Below are 27586 nucleotides of genomic sequence, written 5' to 3'. Positions count from 1 at the left end.
GACTTTACTACAGAGAACAGTAGCTTTGAAAGGGATCTTAAAAACCAGAATAACTGTGCTAGAAGGGACCTTAGAACCTGGAATTCAAGAGCTAGAAAGGATATCAGAACCTGGATTGTCAGAGAGGAGGAGGGAGAACCTACAATGTGAGAGCTTGGAGGGTCCTTAGAACATGGAATGTCAGAGAAGGGAAAGGACTATAGAACCTAGAATGTGAAAGCTGGAAAGGACCTTAGAAGAACATGGAATATCAGAGGGGGAAAGGGACCTTAGAACCTAGAATGTGAGAGATGGAAAAGACCTCAGAACATGGAATGTCAGAGAAGGGAAAGGGACCTTAGAACCCAGTGTCAGATGTGGGTTGGGCTGGTAAGAATCTTTGAACATGGGGCACCAGAATTAGGAGGGATACGTAGACTATAGGATGGCAGAGTTGGAAGAAGCCATTTTCTTTCACAAGAAGAAATGGTCAGGGAAGGAAAAGGATTTGTGTAAGGGGTCTCACACTGAGTGAACGGCTTACAGCAGAACCCATGTCTCTTGACTGTTCTGATTAATGCTGCCCCCCAGGACTGACTCACTGGTTCCTATCCCAAGACTGTCACTTTCCTGCCCAGTGCTATTCAGAACATTGGGGAAAGAAGCGGGCACTGTGCCCATCCTTACGGATCAGGGATAGTCCCAGGCTCTGGTAGGTCCCTCCTGGATTGGCCCCATGGTCCTCTAAACCCTTCCTAAGCTTGGTTATGATTTTACCCTCTTGGGGACTGTAACATGGCCTGTTCTCCTTGCCACAACTAGAATGAGCAGTTTGGGGGAAGCCTGGGGTCTATCCCTTCCTCCTTCTTACTCTGTGCCCCAGCGGGCCCCCAGCCAGGCACAGTGCATCCTCAAGAGGCAGGCGTCTCTCCGCCAGACTTCCGCTCTCCGGAAATATCCTTGTCTTGAATAAACAGCTTCTTTGTTACCCCACACCCATGTTGGGCCTGAGAACTGCTCCCCCTGGGCTGACTCATTCTGCCCCACTTCCCACCTGGCCCTAAGGCTTGAGTTCCCTTGCTCTTGCCTGCCCAGGGACAGGCCTAGGTATAACCATTGCCCCTAAACCACAGAGCAGGTTCCATCACCACCACCACTTTCAACCCCTGGGTGGGTAACACTATCTTGGTTAGGGGGGAGCTGGTCTTAGATGTAGGAGTGTCTTGGTGATCGACAATAGTCAGGGAAAGTGGCTCAGTTGGGGGGTCAATGAGGATGACTTGATATCAGGAAGGTCCTAGGCTACCCCAGAAACTCAGGCCCCAGGCTACTCCAGAAACCAGGCTAACCCAGAAAAGATGATTGAAGCTGGTATTTTGGGTTTGATTATCTTTTAATAGAGACTTCCACTTGGAATCAGAGCATCACAGCATGAGGAAAATAGGGGCCTTCTGTTTCCCAACTCCCCAGCTCAGACCTGAGCATTCATGGACAGTCAGAGAACCTTCTTCCTTAGCCCCAGAATCTGGACCCCTCCTTGGGTAGGGGGTGCTCAGTATGGGTTCTAGATTCAAGGTACCAGGAGGGTCAGGACCTAGAGCAGGAGTTCCCCAGGGACTTGGCCAGCACTGGGGTTGGGGGATAAGCTTCTGGTATTGGGGTTATAGCTTTGAGGTCCAGGGGTAAGGCCAGGGGTGGGATGGGGTGGACTTGGAAATGAATAAAATCTCCAGAATTACCTATTCTAAGCCCCTCATTTGTCAGATAAGGTCCAGATTGGTGAGACCCTGGTCACATAGGAAAAGAGTCAGAATTTGAATCCAAGTCCTTGGATTCCAAATAACGTACTCCTGCATCACATCAACCTCTTTCCAACTCACTCCTGGGCCAAGTGACAGGAACCAGGCAGAGAAGACCCAGGGCTGGGCCTTGCCCTTCAAAGACCTTGCCTTTGATTTCTGAGAACAACACGCTGTCCCCCTCTTCTCCCCCTGCCCCCAGGGCTTTTGGGAAACTCTGGGGGGGGGGGAGGGAGAGAGGGAAGGCTAGATAAGAGTTCCCTTGGGAGCCAGAGACTGAGCTTTTCCTGCTCATATCTTTCCTCAGTTTGGGGCCTTGTGAAGCTATGATGTGTCAGCTAATGGAGATAACAGATAATAAAGATAAGGGCAGACAGCAGCTGCTGCGTAACTACATTAGCCAAGTGATAAATGTGCTGAAGGAGACGGTGATCTGAGCATGGGACGACAGTGAGTATGAGGTCCTAGAGATGGGGAGGCAGCTGCACACCCTGCGGGGACAGGGTGGAATTCCTGATTTCTCTCCCCCAGTTTGGGCTTACTTAGCCCCCATGGGCACCTTTAGTGAGCACGCTCAGAATCCCCCCCGACCGTGGCTACAGGCCCAGGGGCTTGTCTCCCACCCCTGCCTCTGGTGCTGAGGCTAGAGCTCCCCAAAAGGGCCCAGAGTGGATCCTGTGGTCTGTGGGTGCCTCCTTTCATGAATGTGTATGCATTCATATGTGAAGATGCATCTGCATAAGTATGGCTGGGAGTGGGAACAGGGGTGTGAGAGGAGGGGAGTGTCTGAGTGTGAGGATTGTCTAGGGGTGTGCAGATAAGTGTGTGTGTGTGTGTGTGTGTGTGTGTGTGTGTGTGTGTGCATGTGCACGCGCGCATGTGTGTGTCAGAGTATACATGTGTGTTGGGGAAGAGGGGGGCGGTGCATGGACATATTATGGGTAAGTGGACCTCTGGTGGGCATCACGTAGGTCGAGGGTGGCTTCCTCTCTGGAACGTGTCACCAGATCCTGCTGCCGCCCATCACTGCATCGCCGTTTACAGTCCCCTTAACCGCTGCAGAGGGAGTAGGGTTGGGGGGGGAGGGAAAGACACACTGACAGTGAGCCCCACAGCCATCACACACCAACCCCCTGGTTCCCTTGGGCCTGCATGCCTGTCTTTGAGCAGCCAAAGTCTTTCCTTTTGGACCCCAGGCAGGAAGTCTGGCAAGGGCTATGTTTTTCTAAGGGGCTGCCTCTTTTGCTCCTTTTGCCTTCTCTCCATTGTCAGCCCTTCCTTTGGGGGAGGGAAGGGGGGAGAGACACAGAGGGCTGGAAACCCTGGGCCTCTAGCCTCTGCACCGCCCTGCCCCGTCTGTTCCAGGCCTTCTCTCCAAAAATCAATGGACTTGGAATCAGGAAACATCGACTCAAACCCAACTTCTATATTACCTTGGGCAACCTTTTCTCTCTGGGCCTCAGTTTCCCCATCTGTAAAATGAGAGCTTTTGCCTAGATCAGAGCTTCTTAGCCTGCAGTCTATGACCTTGTTTTTCAGGTGTTTTGTTTGGGTTTTTTGCTGGACAATGAGGGTTAAGTGACTTGCCCAGGGTCACACAGCTAGTAAGTGTCAAGTGTCTGAGGCTGGATTTGAACTCAGGTCCTTCAGAATCCAGGGCTGGTGCTTTATCTACTGCGCCACCTAACTGCCCCCATGACCTTGTTTTTTTAAAAATTGTTTTTAACAGTTATTTCACTACAATTGGTTTCCTTTGTAACCCAATGTATTTCATTGGATGCATTTAACAATGTCATTCTGACTGCCAAAAGGGTCTATACCATGCACACAAAAAGGTTAAGTACCCCTGACTTAGATGGTCCCTTCTGTATCCAAATCCTATGTTGCCCCAACCCACTGCCCCCCTTAACCCCATATCTTTCAGACCATGCCCTGCTCCTATTTCCCCTGATAGATACTGAGCTTCAAAAGGAGTCACAGGATTGAAAGCTAGATGTGAGCTTAGAGACATCTAGTCCAATCTCCTTTATTTTACAGAAAAGGAAACTGAGGCACAGAGTTTGCTCAACATCCTGAAGCTAAAAAGTAAGAGATACTGGCTTTGAGCCTGGGCATCTTGGATTCAAATCCAGCCCCTTTGATCAGTCTCTAGTGACATGTGGCTTCCCAAAGCTCTCCATCTAGATTTTCTCTCACCTCCTACAAGAAGTCTTCCCTGATTTCAAAACCTTCAAGTGCCATCCCTTTTCGGAAGTTCTATTGCTTTCATGGTCAGCACTGCCCCTCCCCCTCAATTATCCTTTGAATGTTCTTTCCTTGTCCCTTAGACCCCTTCCACATTCCTCCCTGGCCTTTTGAAATCCTCTTGGCCCAGCTCAAGTGCTACCTCCTCCAGGAAGCCTTAGTCAATCATCCCCCACCTGTAATCTGGAAATGAATTCTCCTTTGCTGATCTAATAGTTATTTCTTACTCTTCCTATGTCTTTGGCACATAGTAATTTGTATTATCTGCATACTTATCTTACCCCTTCCTTTTTATCTCCTCCTACCCTCACCCCTAATTTCCATCCATGAAGCCCAAGGTTATGTCTTAATTATCTCTAAATCTCTTGCCCTCGGGGGCATCTAGGTGGCAGCAGTAGATAAAGCACTGGCCCTGAATTCAGGAGGACCTGAGTTCATATCCGGCTTAGACATGTGACACTTACTAGCTGTGTGACCCTGGGCAAGTCACTTAACCTCATTGCCCCGCAAAAACCAAAACCAAAATAAATAAATCAATCTTTTGCCCTCAGCCCCCAGCTCAGGGCTCTTCAGAGTTGGCCCTTTATAAATGTCTGTTGAATGAATCTTACAAGGCCTATACTTGTATGTGCTAACGGGCAAGGGGACTGGGAAGAAAAGAAACTCTCATCCTAGAATTTGGAGCTGGAAGGGGTTTGGGATAATGCCCACACCTTCATTTTGTAAATGAAGGAGCTGAGACTTAGAGAGTGGAAAGTACTTGACCAAGGTCACAAAGTGACCTCAAATCCCAGGATTGATTCGAACACAAGTTCTCTGCCTTAAGGGCACTATGTGCAGCACAGCTGCAGTCCTACAAAGAGAAAGCATGCATGGATGTTCAGAGAAGGGTGAAATCACCCCGGAGTATTTGGGGAAGGATTTCTGGAGCAGGTGCAATGTGAGCTGGACCCTGAAGGATGGTTCTGATTTAGATTTGCAGAGATCAGAGGGGAGGGTGTTGCAAAGAGAGCAAAGAGCAAAGGTACAGTGTGTGTGTGTGTGTGTGTGTGTGTGTGTAACTGATTTCCTGGCCTCCCTTTCCATTTCTCCATTGTTATTCCAATATCCTAGGAATGATCTGGTGGGGAGGGATGGGAGCTTAAAATGCTGAATGTCAGGAATGGGAGGGCTCTGAGAACTTATTTAGCTTGAGCCAGAGGAGTCTGGGTCATAAAGCAGATGCAGCATCTTCCATAAGCTCCAATCAAATCAACCAACCAACCATCCAAGGCTCGTGTGTGTGTGTGTGTGTGTGTGTGTGTGTGTGTGTGTGTGTGTGTGTGTGTGTGTGTGTGTGTGTGTGAGAGAGAGAGAGAGAGAGAGAGAGAGAAACCTACAAGACTGGGGTCTTTATGGGCACAAGGTGCTGGAAGTAGTGACCAGGGCTTTTAGACTGGGAGGGTTCTTAGAATCCAGACTGTCAAAACTGGGAGAACCACTAGAATGTAGAATCTTAGAACTGGGAGGGCCCCTAAAACCTAGAATATCAGAACTGGGAGAACCTTTAGAACATAGAATCTTAGAAGTGGGAGGATCCTTAGAACCCAGAATGTCAGAGCTGGGAGAACCTTTAGAACATAGAATCTTAGAAGTGGGAGGATCCTTAGAACCCAGAATGTCAGAGCTGGGAAAGCCTTTAGAACATACAATCTTGGAAGTGGGAGGATCCTTAGAACCCAGAAACATAAAAACTGGGGGGGAACTTACTTTAGAGATCATATATATGGTCCAGCCCCTTATTTTGCATTCAAGGAAAGGAAAACAAATGAGGAGGAACTTGCTTGAAATCTCATAGCCAGTTATCACCATGACAAGAACCTAGGTGTCCTGGTCCCCAGTCCAGTAAGCCCCTTGGCTGTGGGGTTGTTGTTGTTGTTTTTTAATAAAGGCCAACACTTTATTAGGAATAACCCCATTTACAGGTGAAGAGGCATCAAGTCGACTATATAACCTAGTTTATCCCCAAAGGAAAAGGGAAGAAAAAAGAGAGATCTCAACCTTTTTTATTAGCCTGATTTCTCTCAGTTCACAGACAAAGGCCTCTGGGTTGCCCCAAGTCTTCAGTCTTTTTAAAAAGGACATCAAGGAAGTTTGGTTTGCTGAATGTCCAACTCCTCAATTTCTGACCAATTAATTGGGTTTTCCTGTTGTTTCTGTGCCTACTACTCAGCTATCTATTCTGATTTTCTAGGAAGATAATGTCTGTAGAGATTTAGCTTAGGCAAGAGATTGAGAGGTTAGTCCCAGAAAGAGCCCCTTCCCATCATCCCCCTTCCAATATGTTCTTTTTTTGGGGGGGGGCAGTTTTTGTCTTCAACCTTGGCTGTGTTTTGAAAAGAGAGTAGATTCTACAGAGAAGCTCCAAGTGGAGGAAAGCAGGATGCAGAGTGGGGAGCAGCAGGTTCCACCAATGTCCATGAACTCAGGTCCTGGGGGTCAGGGAGGAAGAATGGAGAGTGAGACTGGGATGGGAGCAGAGGAGAAAGCAGCTTTGGGAAGTCTGAGGTTAGGACACCAGAGAGGAGGGGGGTCTGGAGACGTGGTCCTTGGAGCCCTAGGAGAAGCAGAATGGGGGTGTCTTATCTGCAATAGGCAAGAACTTGGAAAAAAGAGCTAAGGAGCCTTGAGGCTCTGAGCTTAGGGGTCCAATGATGGCTGGGCCCAAGGAAGACTTATCCAACCCCCAGGAATGCAAATATATCTATATATTTTTTTGTGGGGCAATGAGGGTTAAGTGACTTGCCCAGGGTCACACAGCTAGTAAGTATCAGGTGTTTGAAGCCAGATTTGAACTCAGGTCCTCCTGAATCCAAGGCCGGTGCTTTATCCACTGAGCCACCTAGCTGCCCCCAGGAATGCAAATATGAGAAAAACCCAGCTCCCCCAAGGGCTGAGAGGAGCCATTAGACTAGACTGAGGGCTAGACTGAGACTTTCAGGTTGTAGGAGACTCTAAGAGATATATCCTGAGCCCATGGCCACAGCCAGCCTTGTTCCCTTTGCCTAAACAGGCCCAAAGAGGGGAAGCACCTTCCTAGAAGGGGTGCCTCACTCCTGAAGGGAAAGATGAAGAAGTGAGGGCTCAGAGAGAGTTGTTATTGTTCATTTTTCTTTTCTTTCTTTCTTCTTTTTTGGTGAGGCAATTGGGTTAAGTGACTTGCCCAGGGTCACACAGCTAGTAAGTGTCAAGTGTCTGAGGCCGGATTTGGGCTCAGGTCCTCCTGACTCCAGGACCAGTGCTTTATCCACTGTGTTACTTAGCTGCCCCTATTGCTCATTTTTCAATCACATTAAATTCTTTGTGATCCCATTTGCTGTTTTCTTCGCTAAGATACTGGGGTGGTTTGCCATTTCTTTCTTCAACTCATCTGACAGATGAGGCAACTGTAGCAAACAGGGTGAAGTGACTTGCCCAGGGTCACACAGCCAGTAAGTGCCTGAAGTCAGATTTTAACTCAGGAAGATGAATCTTCCTGGCTCCAGGCCCTGTACTCTATCCATTACACCACCTAGCTGGCCAGGGGGAGAATTGGGGTGGTCTAGAGACCCCAGGTAGCAGGCAGTCAATGATCATGAATGCTTGTTTGGCTCTAAGGCCTGGCATTCAGCCATATCCCTGAATCAGCCCTTCCTGTGACATAAAACACTTCTTTCTCCTGACAAACTGCCAAGCCCAAGAGCTGACTTTGTGAACATCGGCACACCAGTTCAACTGTGGTGATTCACTAGGCCATTGATACCACTTCCCAGTTTGTCTATGGAGCCGAGTTCTGAAATGGGCCTTTTTGGCCAAGAGCCAGGCTTTGGCTCCAGGCCTCCACTGTCCCTTCCTCTGGTACCTCCCAAGGACCCCTGGGGCCTACCATCTTGGAAACATGCTGCCCCCAGCCTAGTTCACTTTTGTCCCTATAAGGCCCTGGGAGCTTTAATCCACTGTCTTGAGGAAACAAAAATACATCATTGTAGTGGGTGGGGGAATCTCAAAACAAATACTACCAATTAGCATTTAGAAGGAAAGGTAAAAAGGTTAGTAACAGTCCAACCTTGTCCAGTTCCAGAATCAGAGGATCTTTAATGTGTCCCTCCTCCAACATCCTGCCCCCCCCCAAGAAGGAATCCCCTTGAGAGCATCCTCTGACCAAGAGTCTTCCTGCCTCTGCTTGAGTCTCCATCACCTCCAATGATGAGGACCTTCTTATGCCCACTCCATTCACAGATAGCTCTGCATGTCAGGAAATTTTCCCTTATAATTAGCTGAAAGTGGACTCCCAGTAAATTCCAACCTCTGGTCCCAGTTCTACCCTCATAGGCCACACAGAATGAGCTAGAGTAAAGGAGCCACCTTAAATCCTACCCTCTACAAGAGACCTTTCCCAATCTCCCCTTCACCGCTAGAGCCTTCCCTCTGAGATCACCTTCTGTCTGCTCTACATTTATCTTGTAGGTTCCCTGTATGTACCTGGTTATTTACTTGTAGCTTCTCCCATTAGAATGTAAGATCTTGGGGCAGCTAGGTGGCACAGTGGATAAAGCACTGGCCCTGGATTCAGGAGGACCTGAGCTCAAATCTGGCCTCAGACACTTGACACTTACTAGCTGTGTGACCCTGGGCAAGTCACTTAACCCCAACTGCCTCACCAAAAAAAAAAAAAAAAAAGAATGTGAGATCTCTGAGGGCAGGGACCAATTTTTTCCTTCCTTTGTATGCCCAGTGCTTAGCTCAGTGCCTGGCTTAGGGTAAGTGCTTAGTAAATGCTGAATGACTGACAAAGGAGACCAGTCATAGTAAATAGCCATTTCCATAGTCTTTGAAGGCCTTCAAAGCACTTTTCTCACAATCCCATGAAGTAGGAGCCTTCTTATTTTTCAGATGAGGAAATCGAGGCTTAGAGGCTTTTTTGGGCAAGAAGTGTCAGGAGCAGGATTGGAAGCCAGGTTTCCTGACTCTAAGGCTGGTGATCGTTTCACTCTTCCAAGTTGCTGGAAGATACATTTTCAAAGGCTAACTTTGGGGGCGACTAGGTGGTCCAGTGGATAGAGCACCGGCCCTGGAATCAGGAGTACCTGAGTTCAAATCCGGCCTCAGACACTTAACACCGACTAGCTGTGTGACTCTGGGCAAGTCACTTAACCCTAATTGCCTCACTAAAAACAACAACAACAACAACACAAAAAAAAACAAAACAAAGGCTAACCTTGTTTCTCTTTTCTCTGTCTCTGTTTGCTTTACCTGTGTGTGAATAGTCTACTCTTGTATGAGACCCATGCAACAAAGTATCTTTTTGTTTCATAAAAACACAGTCCTGGTGTGGTGTTGGGCCTATGGCTTACCATGAGAAGGATAGCTTGAAATGATGGTAGCACTTTTAGGTTTCTAATGGCCCTGGGAACGAGGCTTCATCATTCCTAAATCTGGAACTGAAAGGGGGTCATTGAATCCAGAACCACCATTTTTCAAAAGAAGAAACTGAGGCTTATAGAGGTTAAGACTTGCCCAGGGTCACACAGGGCAAGTTGAAGAACTGAGACCTGCAATGCAAGTAGTCTTATCCCCATTTTTCAGAAGAGGAAACTGAGGCACTGAGAGGTTGACATAGTTAGCAGGTGTGGGATTTGAACCCAGGTCTCCTTTCTGCAAGTCCAGTCCTCTATCCACTGAATGATAAAACCACTCCCTCTTCAGAGGCTGAGGGGAGAATGGAGTGGACACAACCCTGAGTCTCAAGGATGGGGACCCCAGTCCTAAGGTAGGGACACATCTGTGAAATGGGAATAAAGAAGAAACCTTGCCTTCCCGCCCTCCAGGGCTCATCTAGATGATTTCTCTGAGGTTCTGGCACATAGGTGATTGTAAGCAGACCTCACCCTGGCCTGAGGAGCCGAAGGGATGCTTACCTGGCTGAGCTTCCAGAAGGTATGTTAACCTTCTGATAACTCTCCAAGAGCTTCTTCTTGAAGTCTTCTAGGTCAGCAGGGTCTGAGGAGGGAAAAAGCAGGGAGTCAGCTTTGGGCCTCCCCATGCTAACCTCTGCTAACCTCCTGCTGGGTGGAGTGGAGTCTGGGAGCAACGGATAGATAGATGTCTCATCTATCTCAGCTTTTAACATAAATGAGATTTGGGCCCTTGGGTCTGAAGGCCCCCAAACTCAGTCTTCCCACTACTCCTCTCTATTTACTGTTTTAATATTTACTCCAACTGTTTCTAGGGGGGGAACATTGGACCCTAGAAGCTTCCAGGTGGCTTCTTCCTGACTGGAGAGCAGAGATCTAGCACATGAATGCTCCCAAAGGCCTGGACTCAGCTTGAGGAAAGTGTCAAGGGCAGTGGAGAAAATATGAATGTCTAAGCCCAAAAGGCTCACTCCTCTTCTGACTCAACTTACCAATGGGAGCTGGGTTAGCAGGACCAGGGGGTCGCAAAACGGGTGGTGAACCCTGGGCCTGTGAAGGTTGGAAGAATACATATGGGTTAGAGGGAGCTTGGTATACTAGAAAGGGTAGTGGCTCTGATTGAACTACCTGCATGATCCTGGGCAAGTCATTTAACCTCCGTGGCCCTCAGTTTCTTTATTTGTCAAATGAAGAATGACCTCTGAGGTCCCTTCCAGCACTAAGGTTTAGGGCCCCCCAGAACTCAAGTGCCTTAAGGCTCCTTTGCCAACCTCCCAACCAAGGGCCTGGGTCTACTTGGGTCTGTCTGTTCAACTCAGAAACAAGAAAGGAGGTTGTGTCCCTGGTTCCGTCAGGACAGAGGAACCTGGAGATATGCACACAGGAAGCTCAGACACATTGAGAGCCATACAAATGTGTAAATCCTGGAGAACACACTCCTAGGAAGGCAATCCCAGACTTGTACACACACAATCATCCAGACTACACACACACACACACACACACACACACACACACACACACAGGCTCAGCACTAGCCCATTCAAACGTCAATCCTATTCCCAACCATAGGACAATAAGGATATATAAGAATCTAATAAGAATAAAAACCCTAAGATGAGTCAGTCGTTGATTTCATTCAATAGGGAAGTGAACCTGTGACTTCACTGGTAGATGGAACTCCTTAGTGAGAAACCTCTACTAATGCATAGCACCACCTCTTCTGGCATTTGTAGTCTTAGAAATCTGCCTGGGATGCTGTAAGGTTAAATGACTTGGCTGGGGTCATCCAGCCCAACTTAGCCCCCAACCCTCTTTTAACTCGATCCCCTATGCATCCTCTTGACCAAGATTAACTCAACCCCCAACCCAACTTCATCCTTCTCTCAGCCCAATTCCAACCCAACCCCCTCTCCACCCTCTTGACCAGCTCCAACTCTAACCGCAGCCTCCCCTTTCTCTTCCTCCTTGTCCTCCTCATCCCTATGCCCGATTCCAAACTCCTCCTTCCCTCAGGCCTTGAGGTGCTCCCCCCACTCTGACTCTGGCTGACTCCCCGGGCCCAGCCTTGACCTTGGCCCTGATGCAGGTCTCCAGGGTGGACTTGTTGATGTCCAGCTGCCCCTTGATCAAGATCAGCTCCTTCTTCTTCTCCTCTAGTTCCTTGGTCAAGGCCTCCTTCTCCCTCTGTAGAGCAGCCTTCTCTTCCAAGGCTAGCCGGCCTTGTTTCACACAGTCCTCATGGACTTTCTGCAGCTTCTCTTGGTTCTCCTTGACCACCTTCTCCTTCTCCTCCTTGCAGGTCTCCCAGCTGTTCGCATTGGCCTCCTTCTGACGCTTCAGATCGGTGTTTTCTCGGGCCACCTGCTCAATGCCTGTTTTCAGTTCCCTGGCCAGATTATCCACCCTGTCCATCATTATCCTGGGCAGCTCCCTGCAGCGATGTAGCATCTTGTCAACCTCAGGATTGTAGTACATCAAGGAGAGGCTGTCCACGGGCTTGTACAAGAGGATTTCCCTCCACACCTGCTCCAGCTTGGAGGCAAGCTTCTCCTTGTCTAGATCAACACACAGGCCTCGCACACGCTGGAGTTCACTGACCACCAGCTGGTACTCAGCAAAGTTTCTAATCTTCTCCTGGTTGCAGATTCTGAGCTGGTCCTCAACCATTGCCTTGGCTGCCATCAGGGCCTCCTTGTCCTTGTTGCAGGTCATCTTTAGGGCCTCCTGCTCTACCTGGGCTGCCTTGGCCTTCTCTTCAAGGGTCTGTACCTGGGCTGTGAGGGAAGAGGGAGGAAGCAATGGTTGGATTCTGAAAGATAGTCCCTTGGACTTTCCCTATCATAGGGCTTTTTTTTTTTTGTGGGGCAATGGGGGTTAAGTGACTTGCCCAGGGTCACACAGCTAGTGTCAAGTGTCTGAGGCCGGATTTGAACTCAGGTACTCCTGAGTCCAGGGCTGGGGCTTTACCACTGTGCCACCTAGCTGCTCCCCTATCATAGGGCTTCTTTAAATTCAGTTTTGGGGTTTTTTTTGTTTTGTTTTGTTTTATGGTGAGGCAATTGGGGTTAAGTGACTTGCCCAGGGTCACACAGCTAGTAAGTGTTAAGTGTCTGAGGATGGATTCAAACTCAGGTACTCCTGAATCCAGGGCCAGTGCTCTATCCACTGTGCCATCTAGCTGCCCCTATCATAGGGCTTCTTAACCTGAGATCTGTGAACTTTTTTTTTTCTATTTTTTTGTGTGTGGGACCATGCTAGTAAGTATCTAGTGTCTGATGCTGGATTTGAACTCAGATCTTCCTGGATCTAGGGCCAGTGCTTTATCCACTGAACCACCTAGCTGCCTCCTGAGATCTATGAACTTTTAAAAATTGTTATTAATTATTATTTTTTGGAAAAATAACAATGATTGAATTTCAATAGAATTGGTTTCCTTTTTCATCCTCTGTCTTTTATTTTATGCACTTAAGAACACCATTCTGAGAAGAGATCCATAAATCCATGAACCAACCTCTGCTCCATCTGAAGGCTGGTGGTATCCCTCAGGGACCAAAATGTGGCCTATCTGAGCTGGGTAGGTGAAATAAGGGACAGACAGACAGACAGGGCAGCAGATGGGATGTGGGGGGATAGTCACTTACAGATCACAGATGATAAACTTGGAGTTGGAAGGGGCTTAGGGACCATCTAGTCTAACTCCTTCCTTTCAGTGATGAGGAAAGTGAGGCCCAAAGAAATTAAGTGACTTGCCCAAGGTCACTAGGTGGTAGAATTGGGATCTGAATCCAGTTTCTTTAGCTCTAAAGTTGGAGCTCATTCTTTTTTTTTTTTTTGGTGGGGCAATGAGGGTTAAGTGACTTGCCCAGGGTCACACAGCTAGTAAGTGTCAAGTGTCTGAAGTTGGATTTGAACTCAGGTACTCCTGAATCCAGGGCTGGTGCTTTATCCACTGTGCCACCTATCTGCCCGCTCATTCTTTTCTAGTGCATTACCTCCTTTGTACTGATGCAGCCTCTTAAGACTGGTTACATCTTAGCTAGGGGGAATGGAGCAGGGGGAGGGGAGAATTCATGTGCTATCTATCCAAAGCGTGTAGATGGATGGACATGTAGAGTAGTCATCTTGGGTGAACCCACCATTCAATTCCCCAAAAAAGCTGGTAAAAAGGGTCCAGGAATTGTTCCATTAGAGATAGGATTGAAAAAAGATAGTGGGAAGGAGAAAGCAGGAGGAGGTGAGTTAGAAATTGATGGGTGGGGCAGCTAGGTGGCTCAGTGGATAAAGCACCTGCCCTGGATTCAGGAGGACCTGAGTTCAAATCCAGCCTCAGACACTTGACACTTACTAGCTGTGTGACCCTGGGCAAGTCACTTAACCCCCATTGCTCCCACAAAAATAAATAAATTTAAAAAAAAAAGAAATTGACGGGTGGGAAGAAGAAAGATGTGGCCAAGAGGCCTCCTTGGGGCGGATGACTTGTGACCCCTGATCCCTGCTCTCATGAAGCATCTAGTCCAATGTGTAGCTGAAGCATGAATCTCCTCCTTTCCTCTCTGTTCTCTCCCATCCTCCCTTGGCGATCTCATTAACTCCCAACACTTCAATTACCCCAGCTGTACAGGTGACTCCCACAGTCCTATTTCTAGTACTGACCTCTGACTGATGTCCTGCCCCTGACTGGATACTCACGGGCTCCTCTGACTCACTGAGACTAGCAAATGGTTGTCCAGACCCTGATAGAGACCTTCTACGGAGGAGGAACTCACCTCCCCCACACCATGGTGCGATAGGTGTGATTGCTAAGAGTCCTCAAATCTCAGAGCTGAGGGAGCTTCTAGCATGACCCCAACCTGAGCAGGATTCCCCTTTACAAGTATCTTGGCTTCCGTGATGCTAGTGTTCCTTCATGTCTGACCGTTTAGATTTGGAAGGGATCTGAGAGACTGAGTCCATCGACCCATTTTGTAGATGAGGAAACTGAGGTTCAGCCAGGAGAAGGGACTTTCCTAAGGCCAGAGAGTTAGGAAGGAGCAGAGCTGGAATTTGAATCCTTACTTCTTCCTTTTCCCACCTAGGGTGGGGCCATGGGGCTATGACACAGTCTAACAACTGTGGAGAGATTCCTTTCCTGTATGTAACAGGGTTCATTTCCTTCCCTCCCCATCATGATGTCTTCTCAGTCACAGCTTTATTCCACCTTCTATGTGGGAGTGTCCCTGACAGAGCTGTCCTGGATGTTCTCTCTCTAGCAGAGTGATTTTGGGCAAGTCACTTGCCCTCTCTGTACCTCATTTCCCTTATCTATAACATAAGGGGCTGGACTAGAGGTCTCTTCTGATTCTAAATCCAAGATCCTATGAAGTTCTCTCTCTCCACCTCCTTCTCTCTTTCCCTTCCTCCCTCTGTGTGTGTGTGTGTGTGTGTGTGTGTGTTGGCACCTCTCTGTCTCTGTCTTGGTCTCTGTCTCTCTCCCTTGATCTCATTCACCCCTAGGGCTTCAAGGATTCCTTCCATGCATATCTGTATCTATGACTCTGATCGCCAGTTCCCAGTCTCAGACTTAGCTTTTCTTTCTTTCTTTCTTTTTTTCCAGACTTAGCCTTTCAAATTCGCCATATCCCAATCCTTCCCCTCTCCCCTCCTCCCATGCCTCTCCCCTCCCCTCCCTCTCCCCTCCTCCAACCTGTGTAGTTCCTTGAAATCTCTGCAAGCTTTTGTAGACAGAGTTCTTCACTCTTCAAGATGGCGACAATGTACTTCATATTGTTCTGGTTCTGAATCTAGAAAAAGGAAGGCACTGACTCAGAGCAGGGTCAGCGTTCATGGGCATTCAGTCTCCCCCAAATCCCTCAAATACAACAGACTGGGCATGGGGACTGGTGAGAATAATAACTGATATTTAGACAACCCTTAAAGATTTGCAAAGTACTTTCCATATGCTAACTCATTGAATTTTCACCCTGTGAAGGTGATAGTGTTGATATTTCTAGTCCCACTTGTCAGATGATGAAACTGAGGCTCAAGTTAGTAAAGTGACTTGACCAATCGGTGGGGGCAAGATTCAAACCCAGGTTCTTTTCATGATGCCATGTTGTTTCCCTGGTGGAGGATGATCTCAGGGAAAATAATAAAGGATTGTTGAATTGAAAATACAAGTGAAGTAAAAGAAACTAATAAGTGAGTAGAAGTTTGGTATGTAGGAAGGACTCTGACTCTGGAGTAAGAAGATCTGGGTTCAAATCTTGACTGTGTTATTTATTATCTTGAACATGTCTTCTCTCTGGGTCTCAGCTTCCTCATCTGTAAAATGGGGGGGGGGTGAGCTGGGCCTACATGATTTGAGTTTCCTTCCAATTCTACATCCTGTGATCTTATAAATCTGAGGGTGATCACAGTTCAAAAATAATCTAGAGCTCAGCCTGGTCCTTAGTAATTTCTTTTCTTCATAAAAGTCTGGTGCCCTCCCTGCCTCCCCCTTCTTGCTTGTCTCTCCATTTGTTGTTTGTCCTTTGCTATCTCTCTCTTTTTTGGGGGGGTGGGGCAATGAGGGTTAAGTGACTTACCCAGGGTCACACAGCTAGTAAGTATCAAGTGTCTGAGGCCAGATTTGAACTCAGGTCCTCCTGAATCCAGGGCCGGTGCCTTATCTACTATACCACCTAGATGCCCCTTGTCCTTTGTGTCCTCTTCTGATGGTGTCTTGGGGAGGAATGGAACATAGATAATGAAAGCCATATATTCCCAGATCCGGATTTTTTGAATGCACTTGTGCCAGTCCATTCACCTCCCCAGAGTAATGAACCACATGTCACCTTAAAAGTGGGGGAGACTTATTATGATTGTCTGCTAGACACAGGAGCCTCTAAATCAGTATTAGTAAGCAAACCAGATGCTGGGTGTAGACCTGTAGGATATTTGAATGTAGTGGGAGTCTCAGGAAAGAGCCAGAGAGTGGCAAAATTGAATCCTCGCATGGTATCTATGGGGCCCTTAACAGTAGAACATTCATTTTTACTCATGCCTGATGCCCCTGTAAATTTATTAGGTCGTGATCTCCTTTGCAAGCTTAGAGCAACCATATCTTGTGCTCCAGATGGGGCTGTCTCCTTACAATTGCCAGAGGATACTGTTCATTTATTACCAATTTTACTTACAGAAGCTCAAGGAACAGCAGGGGAGGTATCCAAAATCCCCTCTGACATTCCTGAGTCTTTATGGGCCTCATCCCCTAATGAGGTGGGGCTCCTTAAATCTGCCATGCCTGTTACCTTTAAAGTTAAGGGGGGACCACCCCCCTCCATTCCACAGTATCCATTGTCTAGGGAAGCAATAGAAGGGATCACCCCTATAATTGAGGCTTTGAAAAGCCAGGGTATTATTATTCCATGTCATCACTCTCCATGCAATACTCCCATTTTGCCAGTTAAAAAACCCAAGCCTGGGCCAGATGGTAAACCTGTTTATCGCTTTGTGCAAGATCTTAGAGCGATTAATAATTATGTTATTCCTAGACATTCTATAGTCGCAAATCCGGCTATGATAATTTCCTCAATTCCCTATGAATCTACATGTTTCACAGTGGTAGACCTTTGCTCTGCCTTTTTCTCCATACCAGTACATGAGGACTTCCAATATTTATTTGCTTTTACCTGGAAAAATAGACAGTGGACCTGGACTAGACTCCCACAGGGATTTGTAGACAGTCCCACATTATTTTCCCAAATTTTACAGCAGGATCTGGCCTCTATTACCTTTAAAGCCTCCACACTAGTACAATATGTTGATGACTTACTTTTGGCCTCTCCTAATGCTGAAATTTGTCAGGAAGATAGCCGTCACTTACTGCTGGAGCTGCACAAGAGAGGACACAAGGTTTCCAAGACAAAGGTACAATGGTGTTTGCCCCAGGTAGAATATTTAGGATTTATTTTGGCTGCTGGAACTCGCTCTGTCTCTTCTAAGCGAGTCCAGGCCATTCAACAACTCTCTGCCCCCACTACTAAGAGGCAGTTGAGAGCCATTCTAGGAGCAGCCGGGTACTGTAGACAATGGATACCCTCTTTTGGTGAAATTACTAAACCCCTCATAGCTCTTACAAAAAGTTCTGTTCCAGACAGTTTACAGTTGGATCCCCAGCATCTCTCAGCCATAAAAGAATTAAAACGGGCCTTGTTATCAGCACCTGCCCTAGGACTGCCAGATTATAGTAAGCCTTTCACTCTCTTTGTGCATGAACAAAGGGGGGTGGCTTCTGGAGTCCTGACTCAGTCACTGGGGCCTAACCAGCGTCCTATAGCCTACTATTCAATTCAGCTGGACCCTGTAGCGGCTGGAGTGCCACCTTGCCTTAGAGCAGTGGCGGCCACAGCGCTTTTGGTAGAAAAAGCCTCTGATTTGGTCCTAGGTAACCCTCTAACTGTGCAATGCCCTCACGAAGTGGAGGCTCTCTTACTACGTCACAGGACACAAGCCTTTTCAGATCAAAGGCTGGCTAAGTATGAAATAACCCTGTTAGGTAATGAGAATATCACTTTAAAACGCTGCACAGTTCTTAATCCAGCAACACTACTCCCTAATTTACCATTCTCGGGGGAACCGTTGCATGACTGTGCTTCTTTAGTTGATATGGCTGAAAAACCCCGTGATGATCTTTTTGATACACCTTTAGAAAATCCTGATCTTGTCCTCTATACAGATGGTTCCTCATTTATGAGAGAGGGAACCCGTTTTACTGGAGCTGCTGTAGTTTCTGATTATGACACCCTCTGGGCAGCTTCTCTGCCTTGCCATTTTAGTGCACAGGCTGCTGAACTTGTGGCTCTTACACAGGCCTGTAATATAGCTAAAGATAAGAGTGCCACCATTTTTACTGACTCGAAATATGGCTTTGGCATATGCCACTTTATTGGTATGATTTGGCGTCAACGAGGCTTTCTAACATCCTCGGGCAAGGCTATTGCCAATGGGGACCTTATCAAGGACCTCTTAGATGCCCTAAAACTGCCTTCTTCCCTAGCCGTTGTACATTGCCCTGCCCACACAGGGAATAGTGACCCTGTTTCAAAGGGAAATGCACGAGCCGATTCTGCAGCCAAGCTTGCTGCATTAGAAGCTCCTGAACATGTATTTAACCTTTCACCTTCTGAGGATATTCCTTCCAACCTAACCTATGACGATTCTGAAGTAGAAAAGTGGAAAAAGAAATTTAAGGCGAAACAGATCAATGGCATCTGGGGGTCTCCGGAAGGTAAGCCATTTCTTCCCTGGAAATTCTACCACCAGGTATGCCTCTCTGTTCACAGAAAAGGCCATTTTGGTACACAAGGCATTGTAGACTCTATTAAGAGAACCTGGATAGCACCAGGTGTGACTAATACAGCATCTCGAATCTGCTCGGGCTGCTCCACATGTCAGTCTTATAATCAGTATGCTTTTAAGGCCAAAGCTTATGGAGGGCGTCCTCTAGCATATACACCTTTTGAGCACTTACAAATTGATTATATTACTATGCCAAAAGCAGGACATTATAAATTTTGCCTTGTTATAGTTGATCAGCTCACTCGGTGGGTGGAGGCCTTTCCCAGCCCCCGAGCCACAGCTGCCTTTGTTGCCAAAATTCTTCTTAAAGAGATAGTACCTCGTTTTGGCCCACCAGCCCTCATCGATTCTGACAAAGGCACACATTTCACTGATTCGATTTTATCCCAAATCTACTCTTTCTTGGGAGTGACTCCAAAATTCCACACGCCCTACCATCCACAAAGTTCAGGCCAAGTCGAACGTATGAATAAAGAGCTTAAGAGTATGATTGGCAAATTATGTACTGAAACCCATTTGAAATGGCCTGATGTTCTACCATTGGCATTATTCTATCTACGAAATAGACCAAGAGGAGAACTTCATATATCTCCTTATGAAATGCTTTTTGGTCACCCTCCTATCCAAGCTAAAACTTTTTCCCCAGTTTATACATCACTGGTGGGAGGTGATACGTCTGTTGCTTCCTATATACAGGAATTACAGACCAGGCTACGTGAACTCCATGAGGCAGGAGCTGTGGTCCAGGCAGGACCATTAGACTTTTCATTGCATAACTTCAACCCAGGAGATAAAATATATGTAAAGAATTTTCAGAGAACCAGTGGAACTCAACCTGCCTGGGAAGGACCTTTTCAGGTATTATTGACAACTCCTACTGCCATTAAAATTGGTGAAAAAGACTCATGGATTCATTGCTCTCATATAAAGCCTGCACCATTCATAGGTGAAGAGATTTCAGATAGACCTGAGGTAGACGCTAAAGAGGTAAAAACCCTAACGATAGCAACTGTTAAAGAGCAAAGAAAGTTCAGAGGAAACAGGCAGTTCCCATTTAATAATCCCACTGATCAGTTAAATGCTTTGGGACTCAGTCTTCGTAAAGTATCAGGAGACGGAAATTGCCTTTTTAGGGCTTTAGCAGACCAGCTAGAAGGTCACTGTAGAAATCATCTCAGACACAGACAAGAAGCTGCTTCTTATATGATTAACCATAGACATGAGTTTGAGTCTTTTATAGTAAATGACTCCCCTTTTGAAGAATATGTTGATGAATTAAAGAAATTTGGAAAGTGGGGAGGAAATGATACAATTGTAGCATTTGCTAAGCAGCATCAGCTGAATGTTGTGGTTCATCAATTAAATCAGCCCTTATTGAAAATCAGTGGCACAGACAAAACTGATGCTAGAGAACTCCACATTTTCTACCATAAAGAACATTATGACAGCATTAGAAAGATCAATGACAATTCAGAAACCCCTGCCACTTTGGCATGCAGAGAATTGGGGAACCAGTTAAAACAATGTGGCATACCCCAAACTCTAGCAGCTTAAATACCTTAAAATTTAACAAGCATTTCCTTCCACAGGCAAAAGCACTGAAGCACATGGCCTAGTTTTCTGGCCCACCTCAATTTCTCCCACCCTTTTCCCTACCCTATACCTATTTTTTTTTTTAATCCTTTTTGTTTTTTGTTTTGTTTTGACTTTTGAAAGGCACTGAAAAGACCTGGAATTCACCACACCTTTAAATTCTTTAAGAGCACAAAAGGGTGCTTAGCGAATCTTTTGCCTTTTATTTTTGGGTTTTTGGTTTTGCTTTGTTTTTTTTTTTTTTACTTTTGTTTCTTTTGCTTTTCTTTAAAAACCCGATTTTGTAAACTAAGTGACTTTTCAAAGGCATTTTAAGTATATGCTATTGAATATTGAATCTTGCTTATTGAAGTCTTACTTCTTTTTGATGAATTAATCACCACTTTAAGTATCTGCTACTGTTATACTAGAGAATTCATGTATAAGATGATGTGGTCTACTTGCTAAAAGAAGATTATGTAACAATGTCTAATATAATCAGCTATTTACATTCGTTTATTATTTATATGTCATTATACTCTGGGTATGGTTTGGAATTATTGTATATATCACTAATATATTCTCAGTTATGCAGCATAGCACACATTTTTACCATCATATTGTCTTTGGTGAAATTAATGAGATTTCAGAAATATGGAAACTTATCATTTCAGAGACTAACTTGCTGTGAACTCTGACGCAGGCCCTGGAGAGAATATATGTGCAACAAAAGGAGAGACAGGTATATGTAAGTCCATGGTTTGCTTATGATGGTGACTATGTAGAGCACAATCACTAGGCACAGTCCAGTATTCATCCTCTCTCCCTCCTAATTTAACCTAATTTAACTGAACTTATTTATCTTTTTATCTCACTCAGTTGAATTCACCTGTGGCCTAGCACAATCACTGGCTGTCTCGGAACCATGAGATATGGTATGATAACCTTTCATAACATTTTCAGGTGTCATGAACACATACTAAATTTGACTTTGATCCAGACACATGGTGGTAAAAAGTGTTACTGATTGCAAAATGCTATGCTAAGGTTTAGTAAAAAAAAAAAATACAGCAATTCAAACAGTTAAAGAAGAAATCCAGCTTTCCAGACCAGAGTCCAGAGTCCAGAATCCAGACCAGAGTCCAGAATCCAGTTTTCCAGACCAGAATCCAGTTTCCTCCTGATGACATCTTACCACTTCAAGAAGACAAGAGAACTCAGAGACTTTATATGAACTGTTTTGCTTTATTAGCTTTTACTATCTCCTTTCTGTTATATACTATCTGTAACATGTACTCTCTGCAGAGGCTCTCCCTTTGCAAGACAAATGTCAAAGCGTCGGTTCATGAGGAAAGAAAAAAAAAAAATCGCCCCTCTGGACAAAACTTTCCTCTCTTCCTTTTCTGTATTGTTGTTCGCATATTATTAGTCAGCAAAGGTTATTATATTCTTTTTACTGTTCCATCAAGGAAACATTCCATTTCTTGAGGAAGCAAAGGGGGGAAATGTGGTAAAATATGAAAGTTTTTAACAGTCGGTTAGGATAACTGAAAGACGCCAGTTTTTCAAGGACCACCCTTTTGGGGAGGAGATGAACAGTCCGCCTGCTGCGCATGTCAGACTGCCTGCCGGGTACAGTCCGCCTGCTGCGCATGTCAGACTGCCTGCCGGGTTTTTTTTTTGACTTCCGGGGTGGAGAGAACGGAAGTAGCCTTTTTTGCCTGCTTGGTGGGACTCCTGACGGCGCGGCAGGGACTCTCTCGCTCTGTCAAAAGGTGGCCTTGTCGGTTGGTGGCCTTGTCGGTTTGGTGAGTTGTTATAAGGAATATAGACTAAGCTTAGACTTAAGACGATTTGTATTGTGTTTCTACTTTCCTATCCTTCTAACCAACATCACCTTGTGACTATCATAACTATAAATAAAAAGGTCTATCTAGAAAACCAAAACCTGCTTCCATTTACTAGTTTGGGAGATAAATTAAGGGAAAGGTTAAGTAGGGGAGATTTATGATCTAATATCCAATTTTAAATCTCACACCTTCATTCTTTTTTTTTTTTTTTTTGGTGAGGCAATTGGGGTTAAGTGACTTGCCCAGGGTCACACAGCTAGTAAGTGTTAAGTGTCTGAGGCCGGATTTGAACTCAGGTACTCCTGACTCCAGGGCCAGTCCTCTATCCACTGCGCCACCTAGCTGCCCCCCTTGTCCTTCATTCTTGAAGAGGACCATGACATCAGGGTGATGTCATGACTTGCACTGACTTGGATTTAAGTGAAGGAGGGCTGTGAAAGGTCACCAACCTCACTCTCTCCTCCAGAGCCATCTAGGTCCAGTGGCAAGATATACATCAGGACAACTGGAGATGGCTTCGGATGTTCAAGGCAATTGAGGTTATGTGACTCACCCAGGGTCACACAGCTAGTAAGTGTCTGAGGTGAAATTTTATCTCAGGTCCTCCTGACTTCAGGGCCAGCGCTCTATCTACTGTGCCACCTAGCTGCCCCTGTCTCCAATATCAATGACAAGGGCATAAGTTTTCCCTGAGGTTACATATTTGTCACCAAACTTTCCCACATATTTTCATGTTATTAATGTTATATTATTAGTAGTAACAATAACACCCAGCATTTCTGTATTGCTTTAAAGTTTGCAGAATGCTTTCCATATCATCTCATTTGATCCTCATAACAATCCTGAGAGGTACAAGTTATTATTATCTCCATTTTGTTGTTCAGTTATTTCAGCTGTGTCTGCCTCTTTGTGACCCCCCATTTGGGGTTTTCTTGGCAAAGACACTGGAGCGGATTGCCATTTTCTTCTCAGCTCGTTTTAGGGATGAGGAAACCAAGGCAAACAAGGTGAAGTGACTTGCCCAGGGTCACACAGCTACTAAATGTCTGAGGCCAGATTTGAACTCAGGGAGATGAATCTTCCCGACTCCAGGCCCAGCCCTCTATCCATTGTGCCATCTAACTGCTCTATCTTCATTTTACAGGTGAGGAAACTGAGCCTTACAGAGGTTAAGTGACTCGCCTCCCAGTCAAGCAGCTAATAAGTGTCTGAAGAGGGATCAGAACTCCTGGCTCTCTTACTCTGCCACATTTGAAAACACAGAGGTCTTGGAGCTTACTTCCTGAAGACTGATTATCCATTATTCTCAGTATCCCAGCCAAGCTCCTGGACTAAAGCACCCTGGGTTTTTCCATGGCTCCCGCTGCTCTTGAACCCACCCATGCCTTCTCTATACTGGATACCCTGGGGGACACAGCACCCGAGGCTATGAGCCCGAGGCCCTGGGTGCAGAGGAGGTGATGCCAAGATGGGGAGAAGCCCAGACCAGGGGTCTGGGCAGGGCAGCTGGCACAGTTCTGCTCCGTGTTGGGCCTCCAGACATGCCCCACAGGAAGAGGGCATGGCCCTTCTGTCTCTAGACCAGGCCAGACTCCATCGCTCACCCCAGGCCTTTGGAAAGCTTTGCTTTTGCCCTTCCGCCATCTCCTTCCTCCATCATCCTTTCTCTTTTTTTTTTTTTGATGAGGCAATTGAGGTTAAGTGACTTGGCCAGGGTCACACAGCCAGTAATTGTTAAGTGTCTGAGGCTGGATTTGAACTCAGGTCCTCCTGAATCCAGGGCTGGTGCTCTATCCACTGTGCCACCTAGCTGCCCCATATCATCCTTTCTCAAGACTGGTTCAGGTGGTCTCCCCATTTTGAATCCTACAAAATGCTTGCCCTCCTTCACAAGCTTCCTCTACCGAATCCAGGGTGGTGCTGGTAAATAAAGGCAGAAACACCGGGTAGGGGGTGGCAGAGGTAGGGGTGTGACTCCTGGTTTCTTCCATTTTCCATGCATCGAGGACAGCTGAACCCTTGTGTCTGTGTCACTCACTGCCTGACAAAGGCACCACCTGGTACCTGATGGGAAATTTTTAAAGGTCCCAAGAGAATCTAAACAACCTTCTGAGGATACTCCCTAAAATTTCATCTCCTTCCCACTGACCTGGAAAGTTCTAAAAGATACCCCCAGGAAGTCTCTAGTCTGAAGGAGAGACAATTGGGAGGGCAGACAGAGCCCCCTACCTCAGGGTGACCCCAGAGAGAGGGGCGCATAGGCTGGTCAGTGGGGGAGATGACACTGCCCAAGGAGGAGCCCCCAGACAGTGGAGAAAGCAGCCTTGCATTCATGGAACCCCTCTCTAGTCTGAGAGCTCCCAGGGAGCTCCCAGTCTGAGGGGGCTATAACCCAAATTGCCCTGGCCCAGAGGCAGAGGCCTGGCCCCCACCCTCAGTGAGTCCAGAGTCTGAGAAGGAAACATGGATCCTGTTCTCAGAGATCCCCCATACTGAGTAGGGGAGAGGACAGACACACTCAAAAGAAGGACATCTGTGCCGCTTCCTGTGTCTGAAATGGAGGGTGGGGGGAGGCTGGGATGAGCAGGGACTTGGAGGGGGAGGGGGCAGCCATCCGAAGGCCTCATTCCAGGAGTGACCTACAGTCTCTTGGGAGGCCTGGCTCTCGGATATCTTAGTTCCTGCCAGTTTCCTGATGGAGAAACTGAGGCCAGTACAATGGATGTTTCCTAAGTGCTCCCTTCCCCCACTGAACTCCACCCAGAGAGATTTCCTGAGCTCCCAGCCCTCCCTCCTGCCCTACCCCCCTCCCCTCCAAAGCTGGTCACAGGCTCCCAGAGATGAGAAAAAGCAAAGAGGCAGCCAGGTCACTCCTGGCCCTTGTTATTAGAGATAATCCCCAGGTCTTTAACGCTGCCAGAGGGCAGGGGCTGGTTCATTTCTGCCTCTTTTACAGAGGAGGAAACAGTGAGGAAAACAACTTGCCCAAGGTCACCTAGAGCCAGTGTTTGAATCTGGGTCTTCTAAGTCCATAACCCTAGCCCTGGCACCATTTAGTCTCCCTCTGCGCCTAATAATAATGATGGGCAAAGGGCTCACATTTCTATAGCGCTTTACGGTTTGCAGAGCAGAGAAGCAATGGGTCATTTATGGTTAGAATGCTGGACTTTGAGTCAAGAAGATCTGGCTTCAAATCCTGTCTCAGATCCAGACTATCTGTGTGACCCTAGACAAGTCACTTAACCTTTTTTTTGAGCTTCATTTTCGTCTTTTGTAAAGTGGGGACAATAATACTTATTATGATCTAAGGGACCTCAGAATAGAGATCATCAGAGTGGGGAGGGATCTCAAAACATAAAATCTAGAATGTCAGAGCTGGGAGGGCCCTTAGGACTTAGAAGATAGAATATCAGATCTGAGAGGAACCTTAGATCATAGAACACAGAACATCAGAGCTAGAAGGAACCTTAGAACATAGAATGTCAGAGCTTGGAGGGGGCTTAGAGTGCAGATCATGGGAGGAGCAGGTGATTTATAAATCTGAAAGCACTGTAACTATGTCAGCTATGGCCATTAAGCCACTTCCCTGGTGGGCAGACTACTGTTTTCCACGTTGTTCAGGTAGGGCAGCTAAGCCTTTGAGAGGGGACACAACGTGTGCCAGATGAATGGAAGTGGGGCTGGAAGACTGATTGGAATCAGGAAGGCCTGGGCTCAGAGTCTTTCAGGCACTCACTAGCTGTGTGACCCAGAGCAAGTCACTCAGGTTCAGCAGGCCTCAGTTTCCTCATCTGTCAAACGAGGGAGTTGGCTTTGATCACTGACTCGGTGCCTTCCAACTCCAAAAATGTGATACTATTATCAAAAGCCATGAAGGAAGGAAGGAAGGAGGCTGACGAATATCACACTGCCGTGCTAGGCAGGAGGGCACGAAGGCACTCGGGGTGTGGTGAGGGGTTGGTCTTACCCTTTTGGATCAATCCCTGCCCACAGGCAATTTATCTCCCCAGGATGAGTAAGCAGTCACCTCCCCACAAGCCCTAGCCAGACAACCTCTATGTATGCCATTGCTTGAGTCACGGTATGCTGCAAAAGGATGCCACTGGGCCATGCCCCGTGTGAGCAAGACCCTGTGTCCATGTGTGCCACCAAGTGTCTGAGAACAGTGGAGGAACGTGTGAAGTTATGCGTATGAGATTGTCCGTCTAGGGATAGGGATGTGACCTGTGATGTCATTCTCTTAGGGACCTCGGAGGTGAGAGAACTCCCTCCATCGGTGCGGGATGGTACCCCCTCTTTAACTTCACATCTTAGAGTTTTCTGGGGCAAGCAGCTTGCCCAGGGTCACCTGGACAGTTTGTGCCAGAGATAGGACTTGGACTCAGGTCTTAACGACTTTAAGGCCAGGTTCCTACCCATATGCTACCGCTCCCTCTCATGATGAGGAAAGCATCTGTAATAGTGTGTGTGCAGCTGTGAGTGCCCACAGAAGAGGGTGTGATAGTGTGAGGTGGTATGTGACCGTGCCAGACCTGTGCCTGGGGGAAGCTGTGTATTGAAGTATGTAGATGCCCATGTCTGGGTAACGACATAAGCGTCTGAATTATCTTGGCTCTGCCACCAACTTTGGGAGAGTTACTCCCTGCTCTGGGCCTCAGTTTCCCCCAACTGTAAAATGTGGGGGTTAGAGTAGAGTGAGATCCCTTTTGGCTCCATCTATGCTCTTATGTGTGAGGTCTTCCTTGGCCTCTCACACATCACCTCCTCAGCTGCCCCATGCCTAGTAGGTATTTCTCCGTCACCCCAACAGAAGAGGAGCAGAGGTGATAAGTGGATTATCCTAGGCTAGAGTATCACCCATGGCTGTCCCTTCCCTCCCCCGCCAGCCCTGGCACCAATTCCTCGGAGTCCAAACAGGGTCTCACCTGCTCCACTTGGCATTGGCGGTAGCTGGAGTTGATGCGGTCCAGGTCCCGCCGGCTGCCCACCAACAGCTGCATGATGGCCTCACGGGAGCGGGTGGTGATGTTCAGCTCTTTGGAGAGGTTGGCATTGAGGGTGTTCAGGGACAGCAGCTGCCCCGACAGGCTGTCCGCCCGCCTCTCTGTCACCTGCAAGTGAGCCTCAGTGCCCGCGTGGGCATTCCCGTATACCATGAACAGCACCAGCCCCAGGATAATGAGGAATTGAATGAGAGAGACAAACAAGAAGAAGTATTTCAGGTAGTACCAGCAGCCCCAGTGGGCAGAGCTGCCGACGTGGAGCCCTTTCCGTGAGTAACTGCTGCTTCTGTCCATGGCTCGGGCAGGAGTGTCTGCCAGGCCCGCCGGGCCCTGGGCTCAGAAGGGAAAGGGTGGGGGCGGGGTCTCCTGTTGTCCACCTCCCCCCT

At 47.1% G+C, this 27586-nt stretch overlaps 1 protein-coding gene across 1 annotated transcript; it reads right to left on the bottom strand.

The window, feature by feature from the left end:
* Positions 1–1353: 1353 nt before the first annotated feature.
* Positions 1354–27586, bottom strand: LOC122736093 (plasmalemma vesicle associated protein). Its single transcript, XM_043978109.1, has 6 exons — positions 27123–27586; positions 15141–15237; positions 11528–12231; positions 10447–10504; positions 9959–10040; positions 1354–2834 (listed from the first exon to the last, which is right to left on the bottom strand). Exons 1-6 carry the CDS (start codon positions 27492–27494, stop codon positions 2828–2830), a joined length of 1320 nt encoding a protein of 439 aa, XP_043834044.1. The 5' UTR covers positions 27495–27586; the 3' UTR covers positions 1354–2827.

Source organism: Dromiciops gliroides, chromosome 1 (genome assembly GCF_019393635.1).
Source record: "Dromiciops gliroides isolate mDroGli1 chromosome 1, mDroGli1.pri, whole genome shotgun sequence".
NCBI classification, from domain to species: domain Eukaryota; kingdom Metazoa; phylum Chordata; class Mammalia; order Microbiotheria; family Microbiotheriidae; genus Dromiciops; species Dromiciops gliroides.
Note: the sequence above shows the minus strand (reverse complement) of the source record. Positions and strands in the feature narration are given on the sequence as shown.